Source organism: Trichosurus vulpecula, chromosome 2, assembly GCF_011100635.1.
Source record: "Trichosurus vulpecula isolate mTriVul1 chromosome 2, mTriVul1.pri, whole genome shotgun sequence".
In the NCBI taxonomy this organism is placed as follows: Eukaryota; Metazoa; Chordata; class Mammalia; order Diprotodontia; family Phalangeridae; genus Trichosurus; species Trichosurus vulpecula.
In genome coordinates this window covers 184,150,358-184,176,179 of record NC_050574.1, presented here as the reverse complement: position 1 = coordinate 184,176,179, position 25,822 = coordinate 184,150,358, and the positions used below count along the sequence as shown (strand labels likewise).

Here is a 25,822-nt window from a genome sequence, read left to right as displayed (position 1 = left end):
CATCAAGGCTTCATGTAGAAGATGGCACTGAAGCTGTTTGGAAGGAAATGAGATTCTAAGACATAGAGGTGAATAGGCAATGTGTTACCAACAGTGAGGATGGTCAATACAAAAGGGATATAAATTGGAAATGGAAAACCTTGCATGAGGAACAAGTAAGAGAACGCCAAATTGTCTGGACGAGAACATGAACAAAGAAGAATCACATGGAATAAAACTAGGTTGGGGCCAGATTATGAGGGGCTTTAAATCTCAAGCAGAGGCATTTATATTTGCTCCTCGAGGTCATAGGGAGCTACCGGATTTTGAGTGGGAGATTCATACAGTCAGATCTGAGCTTTAGGAAAATCACTTTGGTAGCTGTATAGAGAATAGTGTGGTCAGGGAGACCGATTCGGAAGTGATTTTCACAGTGTAAGTAAGAGATGATGATAGCTTGAATTAGGGTGATGGCAGTGAGTGGAGAAGAGGATAGAAGTAGGAGATGTAGAGTCAGAACTGAAAAGATTTGTTAATTGCTTACCTGTATAGGCGAGGGAGAGTGAGGAGTCTGAGCACAGTGCACAGTGCATAGTAGGTGCTTAATGAATTTTTATTGATTGATTGAATCAAAGTTGAAAACTTGGGTTACTTAAAGGATGCTGGTGCCCTTAATAGTAACAGGAAAGTTCAGAAGACAAGAGGATTGGGGGAAAAAGATAATAAATTCTGTTTTGGATATGCTGAGTTTGAAATGCCTACAAGGTGGGATGTGTTGGAACTAACCAGCTGGTGAGAGATGATTGTTAAATTTTTCATGTACACATTTACACCTCAGAAACCCAAGGTGTAAGTGTGCATATTTCATATTAGGGTTTGATTTACTGTTTTGTTGATTTCTAAATTTAAGAAGGGAATGGATAAAATGTTAATAATGCACTTGAATGTTGTAGGTACACCTCCCCCCACAAGAAAGCCAATTATTTATTAAACGTTTACCAGCACACCCCTGCCTGCAAGATATCAGTTAGTGAAACCACGACAGGGGGAACAGTATGGATTTGATAAAGAAGACAACTTAAAAGTCTCTTAAAACAACAGTAGAAAAAAAATATAAAGATAGAATTGCTTTGCTGGAATTTCTTCAATAAACTGAGGAGGTACTGCAGAAAAGAACAGATATCCCAGATTTAAAATAGAGAACGACTGGGTTTGGTAAACTCCAAGACAAGTGCTTGACTTAAAATTTGGCAAAATTCTCTAACATACAAAGGATAGACCTTTTAGAAAGATAAGCTTTGGTCACAAGAAGCAAGCTTAACTTCCTAAGATATAGGTCATGTCACACTAACATTATTTGCTTTTTGCCATGGTTATTAGACAGGTAGAGCCAGGGAATACGCCTAAATATTAATGAAACATTTTACAATCCCTAAGTCTTTTTCACACACGCAAAAAGTCTCATTGTTCGGCCTATGTATCCCTGCTCCTCCACTCATACTGTTGATTTTTGTACACAGCCACTGGATTCTTCATGTTGCTGCATAACAAGTTATTTTTATGTATAAGCCAATAAATTAGGGAAAATGTACATTTCAATGACCAAATAACTTTGTAATTTGACATGTGATTTAAATATACAATTATAAAATCATATTAAAAACAACTGAATGTCTGTTGTTTTAACTATATTGTGTGTTCCCATATGCTTTTCAGAATCCTCCTTAGAGCAGGTGATAGTGTTAGAAACATACTCACATTGTCTAGGAATAAATAAGACTTGTTGGGAAGCCAGGAACGTTTTAATTATAATTTACATTTATTCCCCCTGAATAAATGGGTACCTCCCCTGAACAGAGTACAGGAGAAAGTACAAAGGACTCAGATGGACACCAGTCCTTTTATAGACCCTCACCTTGAATCTCCCGCCAGGTTCTTCATTGGCCAGATACAACCCCGTGACTACCTAAGTCATGCCCTCCTCAAATGGCTCGTTTAAGCATGCGTACAAGCCTCTGACCTTTCACCCGACCCGACCTGAGGCCTGGTTTCTGCTAAAGCTGGGGTGGGGGAGGGGGAAAGGGACACCTTCAATTCTGTGGAAACAAAACCCCTGCCCCCTGTTTCTTATAGTAGTGTAGGATTATGTATAATGTTTGCAAGTTTTTTTTTTATTTCCTCCAGGATTTCATTAAGCATAGTACAATGAATGATACTTAACACCATTCTTCAGAAGAGTTTCATCTTTCTGTGATAGAGTCCCACAGTCTGCATTGGTTTGGAAAACGATATAGCCTCCCTATATTTGGGGCACAAAGGCAGCAAATATTTTGTCTTTCATCATAATGGGAAATTGGCCACTATGGCTGCAACACATTCTACTTAAGGATAATAATTTGATCTCTTTTGTCTTCTCAGAGCCTTGTGGTTAGGGGCGTGGGTATAGGGGGAAGGGAGGGAGGGTTGGTGGGAATGAAGGCATCCAGCCAATAGAATTCGTGAGTGGCAGACACCTCAGCTGGACTCTGATTCAGGAGACTTAAGAAGCCATCTCTCCACTCAGCTTTTTAGTTGTGGTATGATACTGGCCAGAAGAAATATCCTCTGATTTCCCTATTCTTCATTTTCTCTACCAATAAAATGCAGTGAGCAAGTAAAGTTTAAGTTGCCAGGCTGGACTGGGAATCTTAAGCACTGCTGCTGCTGCTGCTGCTGCTCCTCCTCCTCCTCCTCCTCTATTACTACTACTACTACTACTACTACTCTACTACTACTATTACTACTACTCCTACTCCTACTCCTACTACTCCTACATTACTACTACTACTACTACTACTACTACTACTACTACTCTACTACTATTACTACTATTCCTACTCCTACTACTCCTACTCCTCTATTACTACTACTACTACTACTCTACTATTACTACTACTCCTACTCCTCTATTACTACTACTACTACTACTACTACTCTACTATTACTACTACTCCTATTCCTACTCCTACTCCTACTACTACTCCTCCTACTCCTCTATTACTACTATTACTACTACTACTACTACTACTACTACTCTACTACTACTATTCCTACTCCTATTACTCCTACTCCTACTAATCCTCTATTACTACTATTCCTACTCCTACTACTCCTACTCCTCTATTACTACTACTACTACTACTACTACTATTACTCTACTATTACTACTACTCCTACTACTCCTACTCCTCTATTACTACTACTCCTACTACTCTACTACTACTATTACTACTACTCCTATTCCTACTCCTACTACTACTACTCCTACTCCTCTATTACTACTATTACTACTACTACTACTACTCTACTACTACTATTCCTACTCCTATTACTCCTACTCCTACTACTCCTCTATTACTACTACTACTACTACTACTACTCTACTACTACTATTACTCCTCCTCCTCCTCCTCTAGTACTACTATTACTACTACTCTACTCCTCCTCCTCCTCTATTACTACTATTACTACTACTACTACTACTCCTCTACTACTACTATTACTACTACTCCTACTACTCCTACTACTACTCCTCTGTTACTACTATTACTACTACTACTCTACTACTACTACTATTACTACTACTACTCTACTACTACTACTACTACTACTACTACTCTACTACTCTACTACTACTGTTACTCCTCCTCTTCCTCCTCTACTACTACTATTACTACTACTCCTACTCCTACTACTCCTACTACTACTCCTCTGTTACTACTATTACTACTACTACTCTACTACTACTACTATTACTACTACTACTCTGCTACTACTACTACTCTACTACTACTGTTATTCCTCCTCCTCCTCCTCCTCTACTACTACTATTACTCCTCCTCCTCCTCCTCTATTACTACTACTACTCCTCTACTACTACTATTACTACTACTCCTACTCCTACTACTCCTACTCTCTATTACTACTATTACTACTACTACGACGACAACTCCTACTCCTCTATTACTACTGTTACTACTACTGCTACTCTACTACTACTACTACTACTCCTCTACTACTATTACTACTGCTACTACTACTATTATTACTACTGCTACTACTATTACTACTGCTCCTACTAATACTACTACTATTACTACTGCTAGTACTAAAGAAGCATTTATCAAGCACTCTAAGGCTTGCAAAATATTTTACCTCTGTGAACCCATTTGATCTTCATAACAACCCCTGTGAGGTTGGTGCCATTATTACTATTTGCATTTTACAGTTGAGAAAACCGAGACTGAGAGGCGTTGCCTAGGGTCGCACAGCTAGGCGGTAGCTGAGACAAGATTCTAATCTTGAAGAAAAATAGGTCATATCCTTATTTGAGACATTCCATTAACTGGAATTGGAATCAGGACTATCTGGGTTGGAATCCCAGGAATCAGACATTTACTAGTTGTGTCATACAGGGCAGGTAGGTCACTTAGCCTTTCTGAGGCTTGGTTTGTTTGCTCATCTATACCTTGGGGTTATTAAGAATACCTAGCTAGGTGGCGAGATGGATAGAATGCTGGATCTGGGGTCAGAAAAGCCTGAGTTCAAATGTGTCCCCTGACATTTACAATGTGTGGCCCTGGGCAAATCATTTAATTCTTGTCTGACTCAGTTTCCTCGACTATAAAATGGGGATAATTATAGAGCTTAACCTCCCAGGGTAGCTGGGAGAATAAGGTGAGAAAACACTTGTAAAGGATTTTGAAGACCATAAAGCACTGTGTAAATGCTTATTATTATCATTATTACTTCACAAATGAGGAAACAAATTCCTAGACATAAAAGTGACTTGCCCTGAGTTTATACACTTAATAACTGGTAGAGCTAAGATTTAAACCAAGGTCCTCTGATGCCAAGTCCAGTGTGCATTTCCACTATACCAAGATAGGTCAAAGAAAGTGAAATAGATCATTGGCTAGTTTAAGTAGGGTTCATTTGAAGACTCACTGGAGCAAGTGCTTTCTTGAGTGACCCAGACTGAAGCCAGTCCAATCCTCAACGTCATGACATATGACTGGCCTTTTCCATATCCCTCACAGGTAGTCCATCCAGGGTGCTGGGGATGTTCCTTCCAATTCTTTTCCTTTATCTTTAAAAAAACCAAACAACCCTCCCAAAAAACCCACCTTATTTCTCATGGTGAAAAAATATTTTTCATTATGTAAAGTTTATAAAATACTTCAAAGACATAAAACACATCTTGAGATTTTTTTGTTGGTGGTAAAATATCAAATGCTTCAAAATAAAGATGAAACACTGAACATCCTTGCCTTTTTCTGGAGGAAGACATTGCCCAGAGTAGTAAATGCTCGTTGAATGAATAGAGATAGGAAGTGATAAGGTAGTTGATAAAGATAGTGTCCTGAGACTTTTGAATATGTAAAAGTCTTTGAAGAGCTAACTGAATTCAGGCCTGTTTTTAAAAACTCATGCATTTATTCACAAACTATCCACCAAACCTGTTGGGCATGTTAAGGTGATATATTTAACAAACAAAAATGAGTGCCAAGATAACCATCATTTTTTTTTTTTCTGAAAAGGAGGAAATGACAAGGATAAAGCTCTTCAATCTGCCTTTCCTATAAGTTTCACACAGAAAGACATAAGAAGCTCAAAGGCTTCCTGTCACAAAAAAAAAAAATGGTGATTAGAGCTAAAACCTGGTTTTCTGAATAACAAATCACAGTTGCAGTGTTGGGAAAAGAGCCAAAACATCAGCTTTCCAACTGCTTTCACTGTTTTTTTCATGCATGGTTAATGAGCATTAAGGGGAAAATATGCAATCAAGATTATATCTACATATATAATGATCTGTGGTGTGTGTGTGTGTTTTAACCCAGGTCTGGGCTTTTTTTTTTTTCTTCCTCTTCTCTTACTGTCAAACCATAATAGTTAAGCTGTAGCCAAAAGCTTTTCTATAGGTGTTGCAAACACTGAAAATCAGGGATATGGTGGCAGGGAGAGAGTGGGACATCCTAGAAGAATGGGGAAACTGAGGAAAAAGCAATTCTGTTCTCAGTACTATAGTATGTAGAAACTTAACTTAGGTATAGTATGGTTAAATGTTATTTCATATTATTATTTACTTTCTTAGCCCAGCATTCAGCTCTCTGTGTAACCTGACCCCTGGCTCTTCTTCCACCCTAGTCCCACACTTGCCATTTCTCATGAGTCATGGCAATTTGCTGAATGAATTATAGCGCTCATCATTGAGTCTCCTGTCTCTTTGACTCCTCACCAACTTTACTAGATCAGTTAGTCATGCAAACATAAAGCACCACTTTATGGGTTTTTTAATGTCAGATACGAATGACTTTCCTAAAAGAAATTCTCCACTTACCAACTTGTCAACAGTTTTCTCTTCCTTTGTCAGATATTCATGATTGGGGGAAAAAAGAACTCCAACCAAAAAACTGAAAACCACAACCAAAACCCTTGGTTTTCAAATTTATTGATATGAATAGAAGCAAGGAAGGAGAACTTTTCTCTGATTTGTATTTCATCTCTAGCATTTTCTGATCCTGAGCAAAAGAGGATTTACACATTTCACTGTCTCTAGTGGGGGGGGTTTGCTAACAGCAGGGAACAGGGAAGAAGCTAAGGGAGGCAAATAGTTTCTCCACAGGAAGTAGTTAGCACCTTCACCTTAAATCGAATTCAAGGAAGTTATCTCCCTAGGAAACATTCACCCCACTGTCAAGTTGTTTTGTAAAAATACTATCACATTTCTGACTTGGGGTTTGGAAAGCACTGGGTCAAGGGAAAATTGAATTTTATATCCCCCAATGTGTTAGTGACAGCTCAGGCCATTCCTAGTGACATAAGCATCCACCTACTTTACAAGCTTGAGTTTTCAAACAGTATCAGTAGCAACAGCAATGGTAAACATGTAAAAGAGGCCTTTAAAAAAAAACTTTTAAGGGAAAACTGGGGAGGCAGGGAAATAGCTCACTTTCCCTGCAAATAGACAGAGGAATGATATAGGAACGTGACTTTAATTTGTAAAAGTCAGTGTTGTGCCATTCTGGAAAGTAATTTGGAACTGTACTCTGAAAGTCACTAAACTCTGCATACCCACTACTTAGGTATATATGCCAAAGAGATCAAAGACAGAGGGCAAAGAGCCCTATATTCAAAAATATTTATGGCAGCAATTTTTAAAAAATATAATTAATTTTTAGTTTTCAGATTTTGAGTTTTGAATTTTCTTTCCCATCCTCTCCTCCTCCTTCCCCCAGACAGCGTTATAGCAGTAGTTTTTGTCGTAGCAAAGAATTGGAAACAAGATGCCCATCAGTTGGGGAATGACTAAACACATTGTGGCATGTGATCTTAACGGAATATGGTTGCTATGTAAAAAATGGCAAAAGGGATAGTTTAAGGGAAACATGGAAAGACTTGTAGGAACTGATGCAGAGTGAAGTCTGCAATGGCCAGTCCTGACTCCTGGACAACAGTGGTGAAGCCTGCTTCCCACTTTGGGCAGAAAAGGTATTAACTGTTAGTATAGAAGGAGATCCGAATTTTCAGATGAAACCAATGTGTAAATTTGTTTTGCTTGACTATACTTATACAAGAGAGGTTTCTTTTTTTTTAAAGAATATTTTATTTTTTCCCCAGTTACATGTAAAAACAATTTTTAAAATTGATTTAAAAATTTTTTTGAGTTCCAAATTTTCTCTTGTCACAAGGGAAGTTTCTTATGGAGAGGGGAGAGACATAGTTATAGAGAAATAAGAAAGAAAAGTGTCCATGAAACATTTAAAAATACATAGAAGAGCAGAAGGAAGTTCAGAAAGAGACCAAAGCAAGAAGGCTAGTGGATACTACCAGGTCAAATTGAATATATACTTTTAAAAAATAAATAATCTGTATTTAATAAAGATCCACAGTTTCATAGATAATTCTTTCTCTTCTTTTTATGTGGAAATGTTTGTGTTTGTGGGTGTTTACAAAGTTCAGAATAATAAAACAAAAAGAAAATTAGGAGAGAAACAAAAAAGGAAACCAAGTCAGTGATGATGATATTTGTAACATCCTGAGATACTTTCCTCTGTATCTCAACCCTCTCTGCCCCTGTTCCCGACAGAGAAGTTGTGTAACTGTTTATTCTATCTGCCTTTCCATTAAGTTTTCAATACTAGGCATGGTTTGACTTTCCTGCTGTCTAAATGGCTTCTACTGTAGAGGAATGGAGTTTACAGGCTCTCTATGACTCATCCAGAAAGCAGTGGGTTTATGGCTGTTGTGTTTTCAAGGTTTTCTGACTGCTCCGCCTCACTGCCTCTTTGACTGCATCTGTCTCAGCTGCTGTTTATAGCCTGTGAGCAGGAGGACATCCATGGTGTGTGATGAAAAAATGTGAGGCTTCCTGGCATCATTGTCATTCTTTAGCTCACCACCCCAGGACATCAGGGCTGCTTTAGCATAGCCTTTCCTGCTATCACTGGAGGCAACATGTTGTCAGTCATTTTCAGTTGTGTCTAACTCTTTGTGACCCCATTTTGGGGTTTTCTTGGTAGATACTGGAGTGGTTTGCCATTGCCTTCTCCAGGTCATGTTTACAGATGAGGAAACTGAGGCAAATACGACTAAGTGACTTGCCCAGGGTCACACAGGTAGTAAGTGTCTGAGGCCGGATTTGAATTCAGTAAGATGAGTGACTCCAAGTTTGATACTCTATTCAATGTACCATGTAGCTGCCCTGGAGGCAACATGGTGTAGTTCAAAGAGTGCTGGATTTTGGAGTTAAATAACCTGAGTTTACCATGTAGGGCCTTGGGCCGAATCACTTCACCTCCCCAGGTCTCAGTTTTCTTTTCCATAAAATGAGGGGGTGTGCTTAGATGGCCTCTGTGGTCCCTGCCAGCTCTGGGTCTATTGTCCTGGACCAATCACAAGTTGAAAAGTAGAAGCAACAAGGCAGCTTCAAGTTTATTGAGTTTACTGCAGCAAAGGAGATTTTTCCTAAAGGTAAAAGGATTCATCAGGCTAAAAGTTGTATGCAGGTACAGTAAGTATAGAGACATTGAAGAAATGTAGATCCCACTTTAGCAGAGGGAGTCCTAGGGATCTCGAGTTCCTGAATGCTCCTATCTAGTCTCTAGACATTTTTTCCCTCAGATCCCCTGGCCCCTGAAATAGCTGGTAGCTCTCATTCATTCCTGTCCCCATTTAGGTCAGACTGTCCCTCAGGCAGTTCCCTTCCTATCTGACAGAAGCTCTCCACCCTGGTCCAGATTTCTCTGGCCCTTTCTCACCTTGCTCAGCTAACTCTCACCTTGCCCCAGGATTCCTGTCTCTGGGGTTCCAAGGTTGGTTTCCTCCCTGCCTTTCATCTGTGGTCCAGCTTGGGTCTTGATGAGCTTTAATATAATAAGGAGGCTAGCTGCAGTTTTTCTCTGCCTCCCAGGCAAGCGGTTATCTATTTGTAAATTTGGTGCAAGGGAAGGAGAGTGCCGTCTCATTGAACGTGTGTATACAGGCTTGTGCTCTTGACCCCATTCTGAAACTTTCTGCAATTCCTTTTTGTAATTTATGTTGGAAGTTGTACATATAGGAGCACACCTCACGGCATAGTAGAAAGAGCCCTGGACTTGGAGGCAAGAGAGGCCTGGGTTCCAATCTTGCCTTTGATACTTTTTAGTTGTAAAACCATAGGCAAGTTGCTGATGTTCGCTGAAACTCAGTTGCAAAAAGAGTTTAGTAATGCCTTTAATATCTTCGTGAGTACCCTTATTACCCCTAGGTGGCCCAATGGATAGAGCCCTGGGCCTAGAATCAGGAAGTTATTGTTCAGTCATTTCAGCATGACCCCATTTGGGGTTTTCTTGGCAAAGATACTGGAGGGTTTGCCATTTCCTTCTCCAGCTCGTTTTTACAGATGAGGAAACTGAGGCAAATAGGCTACAGTGACTTGCCCAGGATCACACAACTAGTATGTGTCAGAGGCCAGATTTGAACTCACAGAGATGAAATCTTCCTGGCTCAAGGCCCCACACTGTTATCTATTGGGCTGACCAACTGCATGACCTGAGTTCAAATTCTGCCTCAGACACTATGTGATTTTTGAAACACTTAATCTCTGTTTGCCTCAGTTTCCTCATCTGTAAATGCAGATAATAATAACCCCTATCTCCCAGAGTTGTGGTGGGGATCAAACGAGATAATCGCAAATCACTTAGCACAGTGCCTGGCATACAGTAGGTGCTATATAGTTGCTAGCTATTATTGCTTACAGTACTGTATTATTATTCCTGTTATTAAGCAGCTATCACAATAATGTTTGGCAAGTAAGTTATTTTATTTCACTAGACTTTTATAAAGTAAACAGGTTGGACTAGATAATCTCGAAGGTCTTTTCTAAATTGAAATTCTATGAAGTCATAACTAGGTTTTTAGAAATTTAGATTTTCATGTATTGTGGCTTTTTTAAATTGAGTAGTGCCTTTTTGTGGTTATTCACCATGTTTAGAGCCTAGGACTCACAGGATATCAGAGATTGACGGATTCTTAAAGCCTTGTGGTCCATGGAGCAGTCTTCTCTTGCTTCAACACCTCCATTTAAATGTGTCTGTTTTAACACTGGAAGGGCACCTCTTGAGGGATCCCAATGAATTGTTTCTTTCTTATATTGGGGCAAAATTGTCTTCCCTTTAACTGAAAAGTACTGTGGATAGAGAGCAGGTAGCCTTGGAGTAGGCAGTTAGGCAGTACAGTGGTTAGAGCAGTAGACCTGAGTTCAAATCCAGCCTCAGACATTTACTAGCTGTGTGATGCTGGGCAAATTGTTTAACTGTGATCTGTCTTAGTTTCCTCAACTGTAAAATGCAGATAATAAAAGCATCTTGGAGGGTGTTGTGAAGATCAATGAGATAATATTTGTAAAGTGTATTCATAGTGCCTAGCACATAATAGATGCTAGTTCCCATCCCTCCCCCTGCAACTTGGAATCAGGAAGACTTGGGTGCCTGACATAGCAGAAAACACAGTACCTAGTACATAGTAGGTTTTCACAAATATTTGATTGAATAACTGATCAAACTTCAATTACATATAAGTTTTACCACTGTATTCTTTCATCTATTAACAAAGCGTAACGTACATCCTCAGTGACTAGCATGATGCTTTATACATAGTAGAGATGTCCTATGTTTTAGAGAAGATCTGAGTTCAAATCTTGGCTCATTTACTCCCTGTGTTTGAGTCACTTAGCCTTAGGGGACTGCCTTAGTTTCTTCACATGTAGAATGAGTGCCTGGCACGTAAATGCTTAATGCATTTTTATTGCCTGAGTTGTTGACTGATTGATGAGGGGGAGGATTGGATTAGATGACTGCTAAGGTCTCTTCACGCTCTAAATTTATGATCTTATGAATTAAAAAAAAGACAATTATATCATCATGATCAAATGGGTCATACATTTTTTATTGTTGTTCAGTCATTTCAGATTCTCCATGACCCCATTTGGAGTGTGTTTTGGACAAAGATGCTGCAGTGCTTTGCCATTTCCTTCTGTTCATTTTACAGATGAGGAAACTGAGGCAAACAGGGTTAAGTGAATTACCCAGAGTCACACAGCTACTAAGTGTCTGAGGCTGGATTTGAACTCACAAAGTTGAGTTTTCCTGACTCCAGGCTTGGTGCTTTATCTACCATCTAGCTGCCCCTTGGGGGTGCATTTGGGTATGACCTAACAGACCTTTCTGGTAGTGTTTCTTAGAGGGCAGGAGACAGAAGGATGAGAAACTCTTCTGGAGATGACTGAGAGATCATCCCTTCCTGAGTTGCCAGGAATTCCTTTTAGGGCACAACTGTAAAGAGACGTTGATGCAGACTGAGCAGTGCTTGACACTTCTTTACTCCTTTTTCCTCCATGATATTTTACCCCTTTACTTGGTCCTTTTGACCAATTTACTTTTCTCCGTTGTTGGAAAGGATGAGGCACACAATTTCATAGTTAGCAACAGGAAGTTCTCTGTTTACCCAGTGATGCTAAAATCCTCTGTGGAGTCCTCTGTCTCTTCTCCATGGTGTGCATGTATAAATGTCTCGAGGACAGGAGCACCATAACAGCACTAATCTTTAACACAGTAGGCTATAAATAATGTTTGACCAGACTGAATAGCCTGGCATAAATGGGTGGTGAGTAAGGGGAGCCCTAGTCTTGAATGAGTTTCTGGAAACCACTTGCTTTTTTATTAATGGCATCATTCCATGCTGCCCTTGTGCATTGCCTGAACTAGGTTTCTGTGCCAAACATTGTAAAGGGACCTCAATGAAATAACATGTAAATAAATGTCAGTCTACTAAAAGAAGACATTTTAAATGAGAGAAATCTAAACCATCTCCAGGCCTGTTCTCATGTTCTAAAACTGTAAATCTAAATGGGAAGAAGGAAAGAGATGCAGCATACCCCCCAACTAGCTGAACCAAAGTTTTATTGTTGGAAGGGACCTTAGAGGCTGTCTAGAGCCTAGACTCTTGAATCTAAATTCTAGACCAAACTCGTATTTTATGAGTAAGGAAACTATGGCCCAGAGAGGGTATGTGATCTGCTCGAATCAATACATCTAGGAAGTAGCAATTCCCCATGTGACCTTGGGCATGTCCTCTGCCCTCTTGACTTCTCTGGGCCTCCTCTATAAAATGGCAGGGTGAGACCAGATGAACTCTCATGTCCCTTCCAATTCTAAATCTAAGGTTTTAGGAACCCACATCTCCTATTATGTTCTTTTGATGATAAAATGCTGTTTCTTTTAGAGTCCCTAGGAATCATTAGAGCACCAGAGTTAGAAGGGATCTCCATAGGTCATCTCATCTAATGCTCACCTGAGAATTTCCTCTATCAAAACCCTCCAGTTACAGGGAATTAGGGAATCTGACCCTAATTCAATTCCTAAACCTAACAGACAGGGGAGTCTATTATTAGAAGGATAGTGATAATAGTTTATATATCTATAGATATCTGAGGCTTACAAAGGACTTTCCTTACAAGAACCCTCAGAGATGGGTAATGTCAAATCAGCAAGCATTTATTGATCACATACTATGTGCCAGACACTGTGCGAAGTCCTGAGGATACAATGAAAGATAAAACCATCGTCTCTGCTCTCATGGAGCTCACAGTCCAATGGGAGATACAAGATACGTACAAGAGACGTAGAGGATGTTTTTATTCAGTAATGTCCAACTCTTCATGACTCCATTTGGGGTTTTCTTGGCAAAGATACTGGAGTGGTTTGCCATTTCCTTCTCCAGCTCATTTTACAGATGAGACAAACAAGGTTAAGTGACTTGCTCAGGGTCGCACAGATAGTAAGTGTCTGAGGTCACATTTGAACTCAGGTTTTCCTGATTCTGGATCCGGTGCTCTATCCACTATGCCACCTCGATATCCAGGATAAACTGGATGTAATCTCAGAGGGAAGGCACTAAGATTAAGGAATCCTTGGGAAAGTTTTCTTATAGATACTGGGATTTTAGCTGAGTCTTGAAGGAAGCCAGGAGACAGAGAAGAGGAGGAAGAAAATTCTAGGCATGAGACAAGCCAGAGAAAATGCATAGAGTTTGGTAGATGGAGGGTCATGTGTGAGGAAGAGCAGGGAGGGCAGTGTCACTGGATTACAGATTAAATGGAGGACAGTGAGAAGACTGGAACAGTGGGAAGCTGCCTGGTTGTGAAGGACTTTAAAAGCCAAACATATTGAAGAAATATATTTGATTGTGGAGGTAATAGAAAACCACTGGAGCTGATTGGAGAGCGACGTGGTCTGAGCGTCTGAGATGATGTGGTCCATTACCCAGGGTAGTGGCACTATGAGAAGAGAGAAGAAGGTATATGTGTGAGACGTTGTGAAGGCAAAATCAATGGGATTGGGTAATAGATTGGATATGGGGGGGCAGATTGAGAGAGAGTGAGGAGTTGAGGATGACACAAAGAGTCAGGCATGACTAAAACGACTGAACGACAACATCAGCAACAGGGCATCTAGTTTGAGCAGCCCATGAAGCAGTTGAAGATGTGAGACTAGAGGTCAGAAGAGAAATTAGGACTGCGTAAATAGATTTAAGAACGATAGTATCTCCATGTTTATAGATGAGGAAACTGAGACGCAGAGATGCTCAAGGACTTGCCCAGCATCTTGTGGCAAGTAAGTGTTAGGGCCAGGGTTCAATCCAAGCCTTTTGACCCTAAGTCTACTACACCATGATTTTTGTTCCTATCAATTTTAAATTTTTTCTCTCTCCTTCCAGGGCCTCATTTCCTGAAATCTGTTTGAATCGTATGTTAAATAATCTCCTTCCTTGTCACATGGACATTAAACCTCTTGTATTCATGGATTTAAAGTTCCAAAATAAGCATTTATTTAAAAAAAATCTGTAATAGTTATTTCAAGAAATTCTCCATGCCTCTAAACAGCCTTTCTATAGTCTAAAATTCACAGCACAGTAAAATCCAACTTTAAGACAATCTACTTCTCCATATTCCCATCTAAAATTCATTCTTGTGGTTCTGGGCATAAATTTTTCTGGCTGGTTTCCCATAACTCACAGAACTGACTGCACAATCACTGATTGAATTATTGACCTTATTATTTAGTGGAGGTCAAAGGATTAGTTGTGAATAATGGAACATAGAACATTATTCAGAAATTCCAGTAAAAGTGCTTCTTGGCTTTTTTGTTTGTTTGTTTCCTCCTTCAGCATTCATGATGTAAAGCAAGATAAACTGTGTAGCAAATAACTAGTGTTTCTAGAAGTAATTTGCCCTAATTAGGAACTTGGAATTTCTGAATTTGTTTTAGTTAACCCAGCAATTGAGAAAATAATGTCCTGGAAAAAAATGTGGAAATTTGTGGAGTCACTTGGGCACACAAAATGAAGACTACCTGTTATCAGTTAAAGCTGTCTTGCTGTAGACTGAGCTGAGGAGAGGCAGTGAGACCTCATCCCCAAATCAGCCTACCTGAATTGGGCTCTCTTATCACTGAGATTCCCCTAAACATCCACTACTCAGACTCCATTGTGGGAGGAGAATGAAGGTAGGGCCTGTTTTTACCCTCGCATCAGGTGAAATGAGATATCCTCCAAAATGATTGACCGCCATTCACCCTTCTTCCTGAGACCACCGATCTAAGGTTCTCTTTCTGCTCTTAACATCTAGGGTTGATCAGGGAGATATCTTCTCTGAAGACCATGGCCCCAAGTATACCACCTTTCCCCAATTTCTGTTCTTCAATGATTGCACTTCTCTCCCTATACTGTCCATCAAATCAGTCAACAGGCATTTTTAAGCACTTACCGTGGGACAGAGACCATACAAGGTGCAAGTGTACAAAGAAAAAAATGACACAGTTCCTGTTCTCATGGAGCTTACATTTCACTGGAGGCGACATTGTATACTTTGGGGCATAGTGGATAGAGTGCCATACTTGGAGTTGGGAAGGCCTGAGTTCAAATGCCGCCTCTGTCACTTAATAGCTACGTGAATTGGACAAATCCTTTGCCTCTGTTGGCACCAGCAGCCTCCTAGATAAAATGAAGATAATAGTAGCACCTCCTTCACCAGGTTGTTTTGAGGATCAAATGGGATAATATATGTAAAGCAAACTTTAAAATACCATATGAATGGAGTTATTCTTATCATTAAAGAACCATATTCAGAATGCATACAAAATAAATGCAGTAGCACTTGTGGAGATGAGCTTCAGAAGGCAGGGCTTGAGCTGAGTCTGGAGGGAAATGAGGGATTCCATCAAGCAGCAGTGAGAAAGGAGAGCATCCTGTTTGATAAATCATACAGTGAGAGAAAAATTTATGTGAAGGCTACCACCATTCTCTTATTGCCCAGTTACCTTTGACTCTTCCATCTCCTTTGTTTGCCATATCTAATAAGTTACCAAGTTCTGAGGATGCTTCATTTGTAATGATATCTTTTGCATTTTTCTCTATTGTCCTTGCCACCCCCCTAGTTTGAGTCCTTCTTCATGGTTGGCCTGTTGCAGTTGCTTCCTAAATAGATTACCTGCCTCTCCTCTTTCCTCTTCCAATCGGTCCTGCAAAGTGTTGTCTGATTACTATTGATGACGACGATAGCTAGTGTTTGTATAGAACTTTGTGGTTTGCAAAGCACTTTACAAATATTATCTCTTTTTATCTTCACAACTTTACGGGAAGGTAAGTTCTATTATCATCTCCATTTTGGAGGTAATGTGGAATGTTATAATATACATTATATGTATATATATAATTATAATATGGAGTCAGAGGTTGAATTGGACTTGTCTAGTGTCACACAGCTAGTAAGTGTCTGAGATTGGATTTGAACTCAGGTCTTTCCGACTCCAAGTCCAGCACTCTATCTACTGTGCCACCTAAAACATTCTTCTCATCATAATACCAGTTACTGATTCAGCCAGCATTTAATTAAGCATTGTCTATGCACAAAGCATGTTGCTAGGTATTGGGGGAATGGGAAATTTAGATAAGAAACTGTCCCTACTCCTACAGCCTCATAGAGGAATAAGACCTAAGAACAGGCTGTCTTCATACATGATGGTACCTTTTTCAGGAGACTAGAGTAAAACAAAACAAGTGATATTTCAAAAATATTAACCAAAACAATTCATTCTGGTTTGCTTCAGGGTTTCTAGTGGTGGAACAAATGGCTAAATTCTGGCTTTATTTATTTATTTTTTTGATGTAGGTGGTGCCTTCTACCAAAGAGCTAAATATACACAATCGATGTGAACATGAAGCATCAGGAGGTGCCAGTGATGAAAGACCGGCGCTTTGGGCAACTGCTGAAAGTTGGGACGTGGATGTGAGTTATGATGCCCCCTCTCCACGTGCCTCCAGCCTTGAGAACATGACAACAGTGCAAAATGGCTTTGGGAATAGCCCTGCTACGGCCTGTGTAGTTATGGAACCAACCGAGACCAGAACGATCATTAATTCTTCCTGTCAGAATGGGGTCTGCAAGAGCAGTAACAACAGTGATTCAGAAGCCCAGGAAGACAAACTCAGCCCTTCCAAACTCATGCGCCTTTTCTCTGCCACTAGGAAGAGGAGTGGCTGCACTGCAGAAAGGCCCCGCTCGATGATTCTGATGGGCAATTCCTCTACCTGGAATGCTCTGTCTTCCTTTAGGAAAATGGGATCATTTAAAAAACTGAAGTCCTCCGTTCTTCAAGGAATTCAGGGTCGGGAGGACCCAGATGTCTTAAATGAAGATGCTTCTGAAAATGACTTGGGAAAACCCATTCCCAATGGTTCTGTGACAGGAGTCCAAACTAACAGGTATTCTTATGCAGGGCAGTTGAATGATTTCCATAAGGCAGTGGATGGGGGGGTATCCGATTGCTCTGACCCAGAAGAAAATGACGATGTCTTCCTGAGGAATACTCACAGGTCAAGGAGCATCAGGAGAGCCTATGGCATGGGCCGCATTAACTTGCTGGACTCTGAGAAGCATTCTGGCCCACAGCACTGTGCTAGGCCTCTGTCACCCATCATGCAGGAGCCCAAAATCTGTGAAATTCTGGTGAAAAACTCTGAAAATAACCGTATTATCTACAGGAGAAGTAAGAGTACCGATAACTTAAACTTCCTGAGGAAAAGTTCTTTCAAGCGGAAGTCCACCTCAAACCTCACCGACCTCAAAGTGACCAATGAGAAACATGAAATTCAAAGGACGCTAAGTTCTCCCGCTGACTCTGATAAAACCAGTGGGTTGGAGAGGAGGTCGAAACGCTGGAAGAGTCCCATAAGAGCCAAGGATTTTGATCGAGTTTTGAAACTTGTGAGTAACGTTGCCGATGCTGCTTGGAAGAGAGAGACTCCTAAGAATGGGACGCCGTCCCCGAGTGAGCCAAACCAAAGAATACAGCTCAACAGCCAACTACATGATGACTACTCCCGCCGTGTTTCTACTAATACGGAACAGGATCAGAAGAGGTGTACATCCCCAGTATGCAATGTCGAGTCTTCCTTTACAGCAATTCCTAGCCTCAGTCCAACTATTTCTCAGGGCACTGATACAGATAGTGAAGCAAAGGTGTTTCCTCTCAAAGCCAGCCCCCCTCAGACATCAAGATGTGTCCATCAGTCTGCTGACAGATCCTCATCGAGCCCCACCGCCCTGAAAGCATTTATCAAAGACTCTGATAAACCAAAAAATACCAGCCAGTTTACGTGTGAATTGGAGCACCCTAGCACACCTCCTCGGCCTACTGCCCCCAAACCTCAGAGCCCTGTTTCAGAAAATGCCAAGTACAATATTAATTTCCGTTGTCCAAACACTCATAGCACATTGTCTCTGAGCTCAATGGAAAGTGAAGAAAGAGCAGAGGTGCCTGCCCTGAAGGGGAGAAGTCCAGTTTCCTTCCAGGAGTCGGTGAAAACAGTGTATTATGATGATGGTAATGAAGATAGTGGCATCAGCAGCCACTCACAGCTGAGCCTCAACTTAGCCACTGGTCCAGAGGAGAGGAAGGAAGAGGTAAGAAAAAAGCAGGGTTGGTTTTGGAAAGCATCACCTGGCTATTTCATTGTTGTTGGTGGTTTTACACAGGGCCAGCTTGCCACAGAGCAGCTTGTATTTGACATGAAAGGGGATCTCTAAAGCCAGTGACTGCGCTGATTCTGCATCTCCAGGGAGGTTTATTGTTGTAACAGATGTTAGTGGAAATGGCATTTGCTAACTTCTCTTCAAATATCCATCGGTTTAGGAGCGTATAAGAGAAGTCATCCTTTATCTCTTGTAAAATTGCTCACTGAGGAATGAAATAACTTATAGTAGCATTTACCACATTCTTGAAAAAGGCCTCCATTCCATTCCACTCCATTCCATATCACCATATACTCTTTAAAAAATTTATTGGTCTTTCGTTTTTCATATTACTTTTATTTCTTAGTATGGTCTTCCCGCTCTCATTCTGAGGGCCATCCCTCATGACAAAATAGAAAAAAAGAAAGTGGGGAAAAAAGTCAGTTCAGCAACACTAACAAATTCTTTAATTAATTAATGAAGCAGATATTAATTGATTAATTAACGAGCAGACATTAATGAAATCTGCTTGTATAGGTTGTATTCCATCTTCCGAGTCTCTGGCTTCTACAAAGAAAAGAGAGATTGACATTCTCTTAGTTCTTCTTTAGGGCTGAGCTTGGTCATTATAATTACGCAGTGTTCCAATTTTGTTTTTTCTTGTTCTTTCCATTCCCGTTGTTGTAGTCATTGTGGTTGTTTTTTTTTTTTTTACTGGTTCTTCCTTCATTTGTGTCAAAGCATTTAAGTGATCTCATGCCTTCCTGTATTCTTCATATTCATCATTTGCCTTGGCACAGGAATATTGTTACATTCATGTACCTCAGCACACTGAGGCATTCCCCAATCGAAGGTCGTCTAATTTGTTTTTACTACTATGGAGTGTTTCTATAAGTATTTTGGAGTACGTTGGACTTTTCTTTCTATCTTTGACCTTCTTGTGGAATGTATCTCACCATATCATCCTTTTAGTCAAAGGGTGCAGACACTTCAGTCACTTCCTTAACATAATTCCATGTTGCTTTCCACAAAGGTTGGACCAATTCATAGACCTGCCAATAGCATTATAGTAAACTCAACAAACATTTATTAAGCATCTGCCATGTGTCAGGTACTATGTTAAGTGCTGGATTAGTGTCCCTTTCCATATCTCCTCTAAAAGTGACTATTCCCAATCCTTGGTCATCTTTGCTAATTTTCTGGTTGTGAGGTGAAGCCTCAGAATTGTTTTTTTTTTTGATAGGGGGGAAGGGTTAAGTGACTTGCCCAAGGTCACAGAGCTAGTAAATGTGTCAGGTGTCTAAGGCCGGATTTGTACTCAGGTACTCCTGACTCCAGGGCTGGTGCTCTACTCACTGCACCACCTAACTGCCGCTCAGAATTGTTTTAATTTGCGTTTCTCTTGTTATTAGTGATTTGTAACAATCTTTTATGTGGTTGTTAATAGTTTACAATTCTTCTGAGAACTGTTCACAATTGTTAACACTAGCAAATGATTCTTGGTATTATATATTTGCTTTACTTCTCTATGTATCTTTTCTATCAGATCCTTATTGGAAATATTTGATACAAAAATTTTTTCCAGTTGACCGTACCATGTATTCACATGTTTTATTTCCTCATCTTTTGTATTCTTCTGTCTCTTTAAACTTATCTGATACTAGGATTTTGAGCTGGAAAGTGTTTTAATTTTTTTTCCCCTGAGAAATTAATGACAGATATTACATACAATTAAAAACCTGTCAGTCACTGACTAAGGTTTCAGGAGAAACTTTTATAGTAATTTTTCTTATTTTGTGGTCAATGTAGAGATCACATGTATTGTTTCAAATAATATCTGTTGGTTCTGCAAAATAGATGTTCTTTCCAAATTCACTTTAGCCTAACAATTCAGCACATTCTGTCAGCATCACCACCACTCTGCCAACTTGTATAATTTTCACACTGAGATATGCTCACATTGAGATAAACTTCCTTATGTAGCCAAGAAACACAAAAGTGCTATCATGCATGTATATTGTATGTTGTTTTTCATCTGTCACTCTAGGATACTAAGACAGGCATAAATTGGTTCCTATCATGGAAAAGACTGCCTAGAAAAATGTTTTCCTTTCCATTGAACCCTAGAGATTGCTCCATTTTATCTCATCTGTAAGGACTGTATGTGTTAACGCGGAAACCATTCTAATCAAGGGCAGTTCCAGAAGATTTAAAGTCATCCCCAGGGAGTCTCTAGGATGGGCCAGCGAGGTTGTGGGACCAAGCTGAGAGAGCCTGGTTCAGACTGCAATCCCAGGAAAACATTAAGATTAACCTGTGCGTGCCACAAAAATGACTTGGCTTGTCAGACATCTTCCATACTGAGGATGGCTCAGGACTTGCTCAGGCCTCCTCCAGGTTTCTTTTGAGGAATGGCCCAAGATTCACCCTGTTTATACCAAAAAGCCTCCTCAGGGTGGAAAATAAATTTTGAACTTATTGTCACAAACCAACCAGTGAAAATTTTGATAATGCTAGAATCCAAAGTTTACAGGTCAATGCTATTCCCTCCCTAACGTCTCCACGTGTAAAAACTTCAAGTTAGCTTATGGGAGTAATGGCTGTATTTTCTGAAACAGAAATCAGGACCATAGTCTAATAAAAGATAGTCTTTTTACACAATTTCACGAAAAGCACATTTCACTTTCTTGAAATTGGAAATATCCTGAAAAATCAGAGACATTTTGTCCCAGACATGGATTCCTAGAGAAGTATCCCCTTAAATATTCTTTGTTGAGTTTACTCCTGACATGGGAATTTAGTCCCTCATAATCCAGTCATCCCATTTGCATATTTCTCCATGAGAGTCTGTGAAGGTAAATGGAAAGGAGAATGGAATTAGGTGATCTGAACTGTAAGGGCAGTTCTGCCACTCATTCACTGTTCCAGTTGCCTTAAATCCTTTGGGGTTCAGTTTCTTTGTCTGTAAAATGAGGCTCAATTGATCCTGTCCAGCTCTAAAATCCTACAATTCCATATCCAGCTGACAATACAAAGCTCTGTTACTTACTGTGTATGCTAATTTGACAAGTAATTTCCCTGGTCCTCAGTTTCCTTAGATGTAAAACGGGGTTTGGACTAACAGATCTCTAAGGTCACTTTGAGCTGTGAAGTCTAATGGAAGTCAGTAGATAGATTCATGCTAGTCTCTTGCCACCTAGTGGTAAGTTAAGTTATTAGAACAATAATATGAATTATTTTTCACAGCTGCTTTCATTACACTGCAAATGTAGGAACCATGATTTTAAGTTTTAATCCTGGCTTTTTCCTTATTATTATTCATGGGGAAAGTCACACTTTTTTTTCTGCTTAAAAGGAAAAATAGTACAGTCTATAAATCACTGAATTTGGAACCTGTCTGAGTTCAGATCCCAACCCTGGAAATTTAGGGTAAGTATGTGACTTTGGGGAAGTCATATCATCTCTGTGGGTTTCAGTTTTCTTATCTGTAAACTGAGAGGATTGGAGTGGATCACCTATAAGGTCCCTTATAGCTTTAAATCTATGAACCTGCTCCTAAATCTATGGTACTGTGCTTAGTCATTGACAGAAGGAAACTAAACTTACAGGTGTTTTATATGGATTTAGTAGTTAACAATTCCTAAAGCCCTTGGCGAATCCAAAGTATTCTAGAAATGCTGGGAATGATTCAGATCTCACTCTATTCTTTGGCACAGGGCAAATGTTTAGTCTTTCAGCTAAAGATTTCAAGTTTGGCGACCTATATTCATCCAGATGCTCACTCTAGAGAGAGGCAGTGTGGAGTGTAGTAGCACTAAAGCTGGATTTCATTCCTGGTTCAGACACTAAAAAAAGTGCACGATCTTGGTCAAGACAAACCAGGCCTCAGTTTCTTCACTTGTAATGTGAGAGGAAAGGGTTGTTTCATGCTTTGTATTTATATCCGCACTGTCTGGTACGTTGTAGGCATTTAATAAATACTTATTGATAGATGTGAGGACCTCTAAGGTTACTTTTGCTTCTAACATCCTTTGACCCATTGGTTTTGCTTAATGTTAGCCCAAAGACCAATGATTTTCAGTGCTTATTTCCCATTGCATATCATCAGTCATGTCAGGGAGCACCACAAGTTTCTCAAAACAATTTAGATGCATTTTAATATAAAAAGCAGTTGAATCCTGCTATGAGGCAACTTCTTATTGTATCAATTCAACAAATATTTGTTGAATACCTACTCTATGTATTCATTATTACCGTGGTGGTAGGGAGGAGACAAAGTAATAAGCTGAACACCCTGCTGTTAAGGAGCTTACAGCCTAGGATGAGGATGAAATATATACACAGGTAAGTATAATTCAATGCAGAACGTGGTAAATACCTGAAGAGAAGCATGAATACAGAATTCCTATTTTTCAGAGATCCCTTTTGATCCAGGGGCAAGAAAAGCAACACCTTTTGCAGAAAATAACATTTTATCTGAATCTTGAAAAATAAGCAAAATTTTGAGAAGTGGCTATGGGGGAGAATGCCCACAGCATTGGGACTGTGATGAGCAAAGGCAAGAAGATAGAAAAGCATGGGGTGTGTTTAGATAAAAGTTTATAGTCCAGTTTGACTGGATTTCAGGATACTAGTGGGAGATAAGACTGGAAAAGTAAATAGGGATCAGACCTTAAATCGGGCCCTTAAATACCAAGCTATAGTTTAGACTTGATTTGGTAGGCAGTGGATAGCCATTGAAGGTTTTCAAACAAGAGAATGACTCATGATTTTAGTTGTGCTTCAGGAAGATCAATCAGGCAGCATTGTGCAGAACAGGTTCAAGAAAGGAGAGATTAGAAGCCAGGAGACCAGACTGAAGGCTCCTGCCGTATTCCAGGCAGAGATCATTCAATTCAGGAAACATTTCTAAAGTATCTGCTCTGTGCATAGGATGCTGGAAGGTTCTGGTAGAGTTAAATAAGTTTAGATAAGACATGGCTACTGCCCTTCTGGAGCTTAAATTGGAATTGAAGGAATGTGATGTGTGATGATAATTATAATACAAAATATTACACTGAGTAATGCATAAGTGCATTAGAGGGGTACAAGACAAAATGTATTGTGAGATCCTAGTTAGGAAACCCATTAGTCCAAGTTGGGAAAGCCTAAATAGTTTAAAAGAATCATGATTTATGAGTGTGAGTATACTCCTTCCACCAATACGGATCTCAGTTCCCCTCATGTATACCCGCTAGTTTTCTGGTTTCCTCAGTTGCTGTAGTTTAAGAAAAACATTACCACCTGAGGACCAACCCTTGTCTCTCCAAACTTAGCATGATTGATCCTAAGGTCCTTAGATTCTAGGATTCTCTTTCCAAACATTAATAATTCCTTACCTTTGGGAGTAAATTTAGGGTGATGCCAAGGTACTTTAGATGTAAGTGAAGTCACCACTTCACAGCAGTAGAAGAAATGGAAGAAATGTGGTATCATTAGCTACTGCCTTTCTAATTTGATCGGTACACGGTTTTGACTTCGAAGTAGACGAGATTATAATCCTACTGTAATCTGCCCTGCTGAGACCAAAGCACATTTGGGGTACTGTCTTTAGTTTGGGAGCACGACATTTAGAAAAGACATTGAAAATGGAGGGTGTCCTGAGGATAGCCATTGAAAACATTGAATTTATGCTATAGTTAGGTGGACAGTCAGTCAGCCAACTGGCATTTGTGAAGGAAGTCTCCTATGTGCCAGGCACCATGTTATGTTATAATACCTATGTGACTTTGGGGAAGTCATGTCCCCTCTCTGGGCCTCAGTTTTCTTATCTGTAAAATGAGAGGGTTAGAATAGATGATTTGCAAGGTCACTTCCAGCTCTAAGACTGTGGTTTTGTGATCCTGACTTTATAGTTCTTTGTTTAATTGTTGGCAGAGGGCAATGATCTTCATAGATATGTTATGTGCTAAGATGACGAAGGAAGGCTCAGGTAGCACATGATAACTATTGTCAAGAACATAACAACTGTTATGTGGAAGAAGGATTCTACCTGTTCTCTTTAACCATCCAGAAGACAAAGCTAGAAGCATTGAGCGGAAGTTGCAAAAAGGGCAGATTTAAGCTTGATATAAAGAACAACTTCCCTGATAATTTGAGTTGTCCAAAAGTGAAGTAAAGTGGCCCAGTAGAATGTGAGTTCCCCATTACTGGAGATCTCGAAGTAAAACCCCTTGACTGTTATGGTGTAGAATAAATTTGAGTGGGTCAAAACAAATAGTTGCTGAGGCCCCTTCCAGCTCTGAAGCTATAATTTAATAAATACCAGTAGGTATTTATTAAGTGCCTACTATGTACCAGGCGCTATAGTAAGCTCTAAGTGAAAACAGTTCCTGCCAACAAAGAGCTTACAGTATAGTTGGGAAGAGCTATACTCCTATATAGGCATAAGCAAAATAGATACAAGGTGATTTAGAAGAGAAGGAATTAGCAACTGAGGCCAGGGGTGGGGAACCTGCAGGCTCAAGGCCACATGTGACTACAGGTTCCTCCCCCCTGACTAAGCAATCCATAAAAGCCTCATGTACAGATGGTCTTATTTTTATAGCTTGCCTTATCTAAGTGAAAAACCTGATTGTTTTGGAAACTTAAACAGTTCTCTGAGAAAGTTCTATAGCTTTGGTTCAGAGTTAGCAAAACCAGAAGGAGCCAAACTATCCTTACTTGACCAATTCTCAAAGACTTTCTCTCAGTATGATTGTACAGGTCTGTGTCACTATAGAATTCTTTTAGAAATAGTAATTTTTTAAAGTATCCTTTTATTTCATGCCCTTTCTTTGGGAAACCAAAATTTCTTTTTTTTTTTAAATGAACTTAATCATCTGTTTTCATGACTTCCTTTCAGAAATGTCAGTGTTTTGCAACATTTCCTATATCTCAACCCAGGAGTGGGGTTGCATAAGACATAGGTCTCTTTTCACAGTGTGCTTTACATATGATTGAGAGTTAATGGACTATGTACCCAGCTTTCTTCCAGCCTATATTTTGTTCTTATTATTATCAGATAAAGTTACAGTCATAAAGAAAAAAGTCTCTGGAAGCCTCAGTTCAGGATAGACTAACCAAGTACATAACCCATGTTGGAAAAGAATCACCATCTATATTCAATAAAAATATTTAATTACCATTAAGTGTTTGACTTCTTCTGCTTCAAATTTTTAAATAATTGGCTATTTGCTATGACAGTATTCCCTCAGTATCAGGTCAAGAGTTTCT

At 39.7% G+C, this 25,822-nt stretch overlaps 1 protein-coding gene across 2 annotated transcripts in view; it reads left to right on the top strand.

Annotated features, from left to right (window-relative positions):
* SPATA13 (spermatogenesis associated 13) overlaps positions 1-25,822 on the top strand; it is a 130,491-nt gene that overhangs the window by 21,665 nt on the left and 83,004 nt on the right. For both annotated transcript variants that reach the window (XM_036747123.1, XM_036747124.1), the window contains exon 2: positions 16,727-18,520. In XM_036747123.1, coding sequence (XP_036603018.1) covers positions 16,889-18,520 — 1,632 coding nt within the window. In that variant the 5' untranslated portion in view covers positions 16,727-16,888. The remainder of the gene's footprint in view (positions 1-16,726; positions 18,521-25,822) is intronic.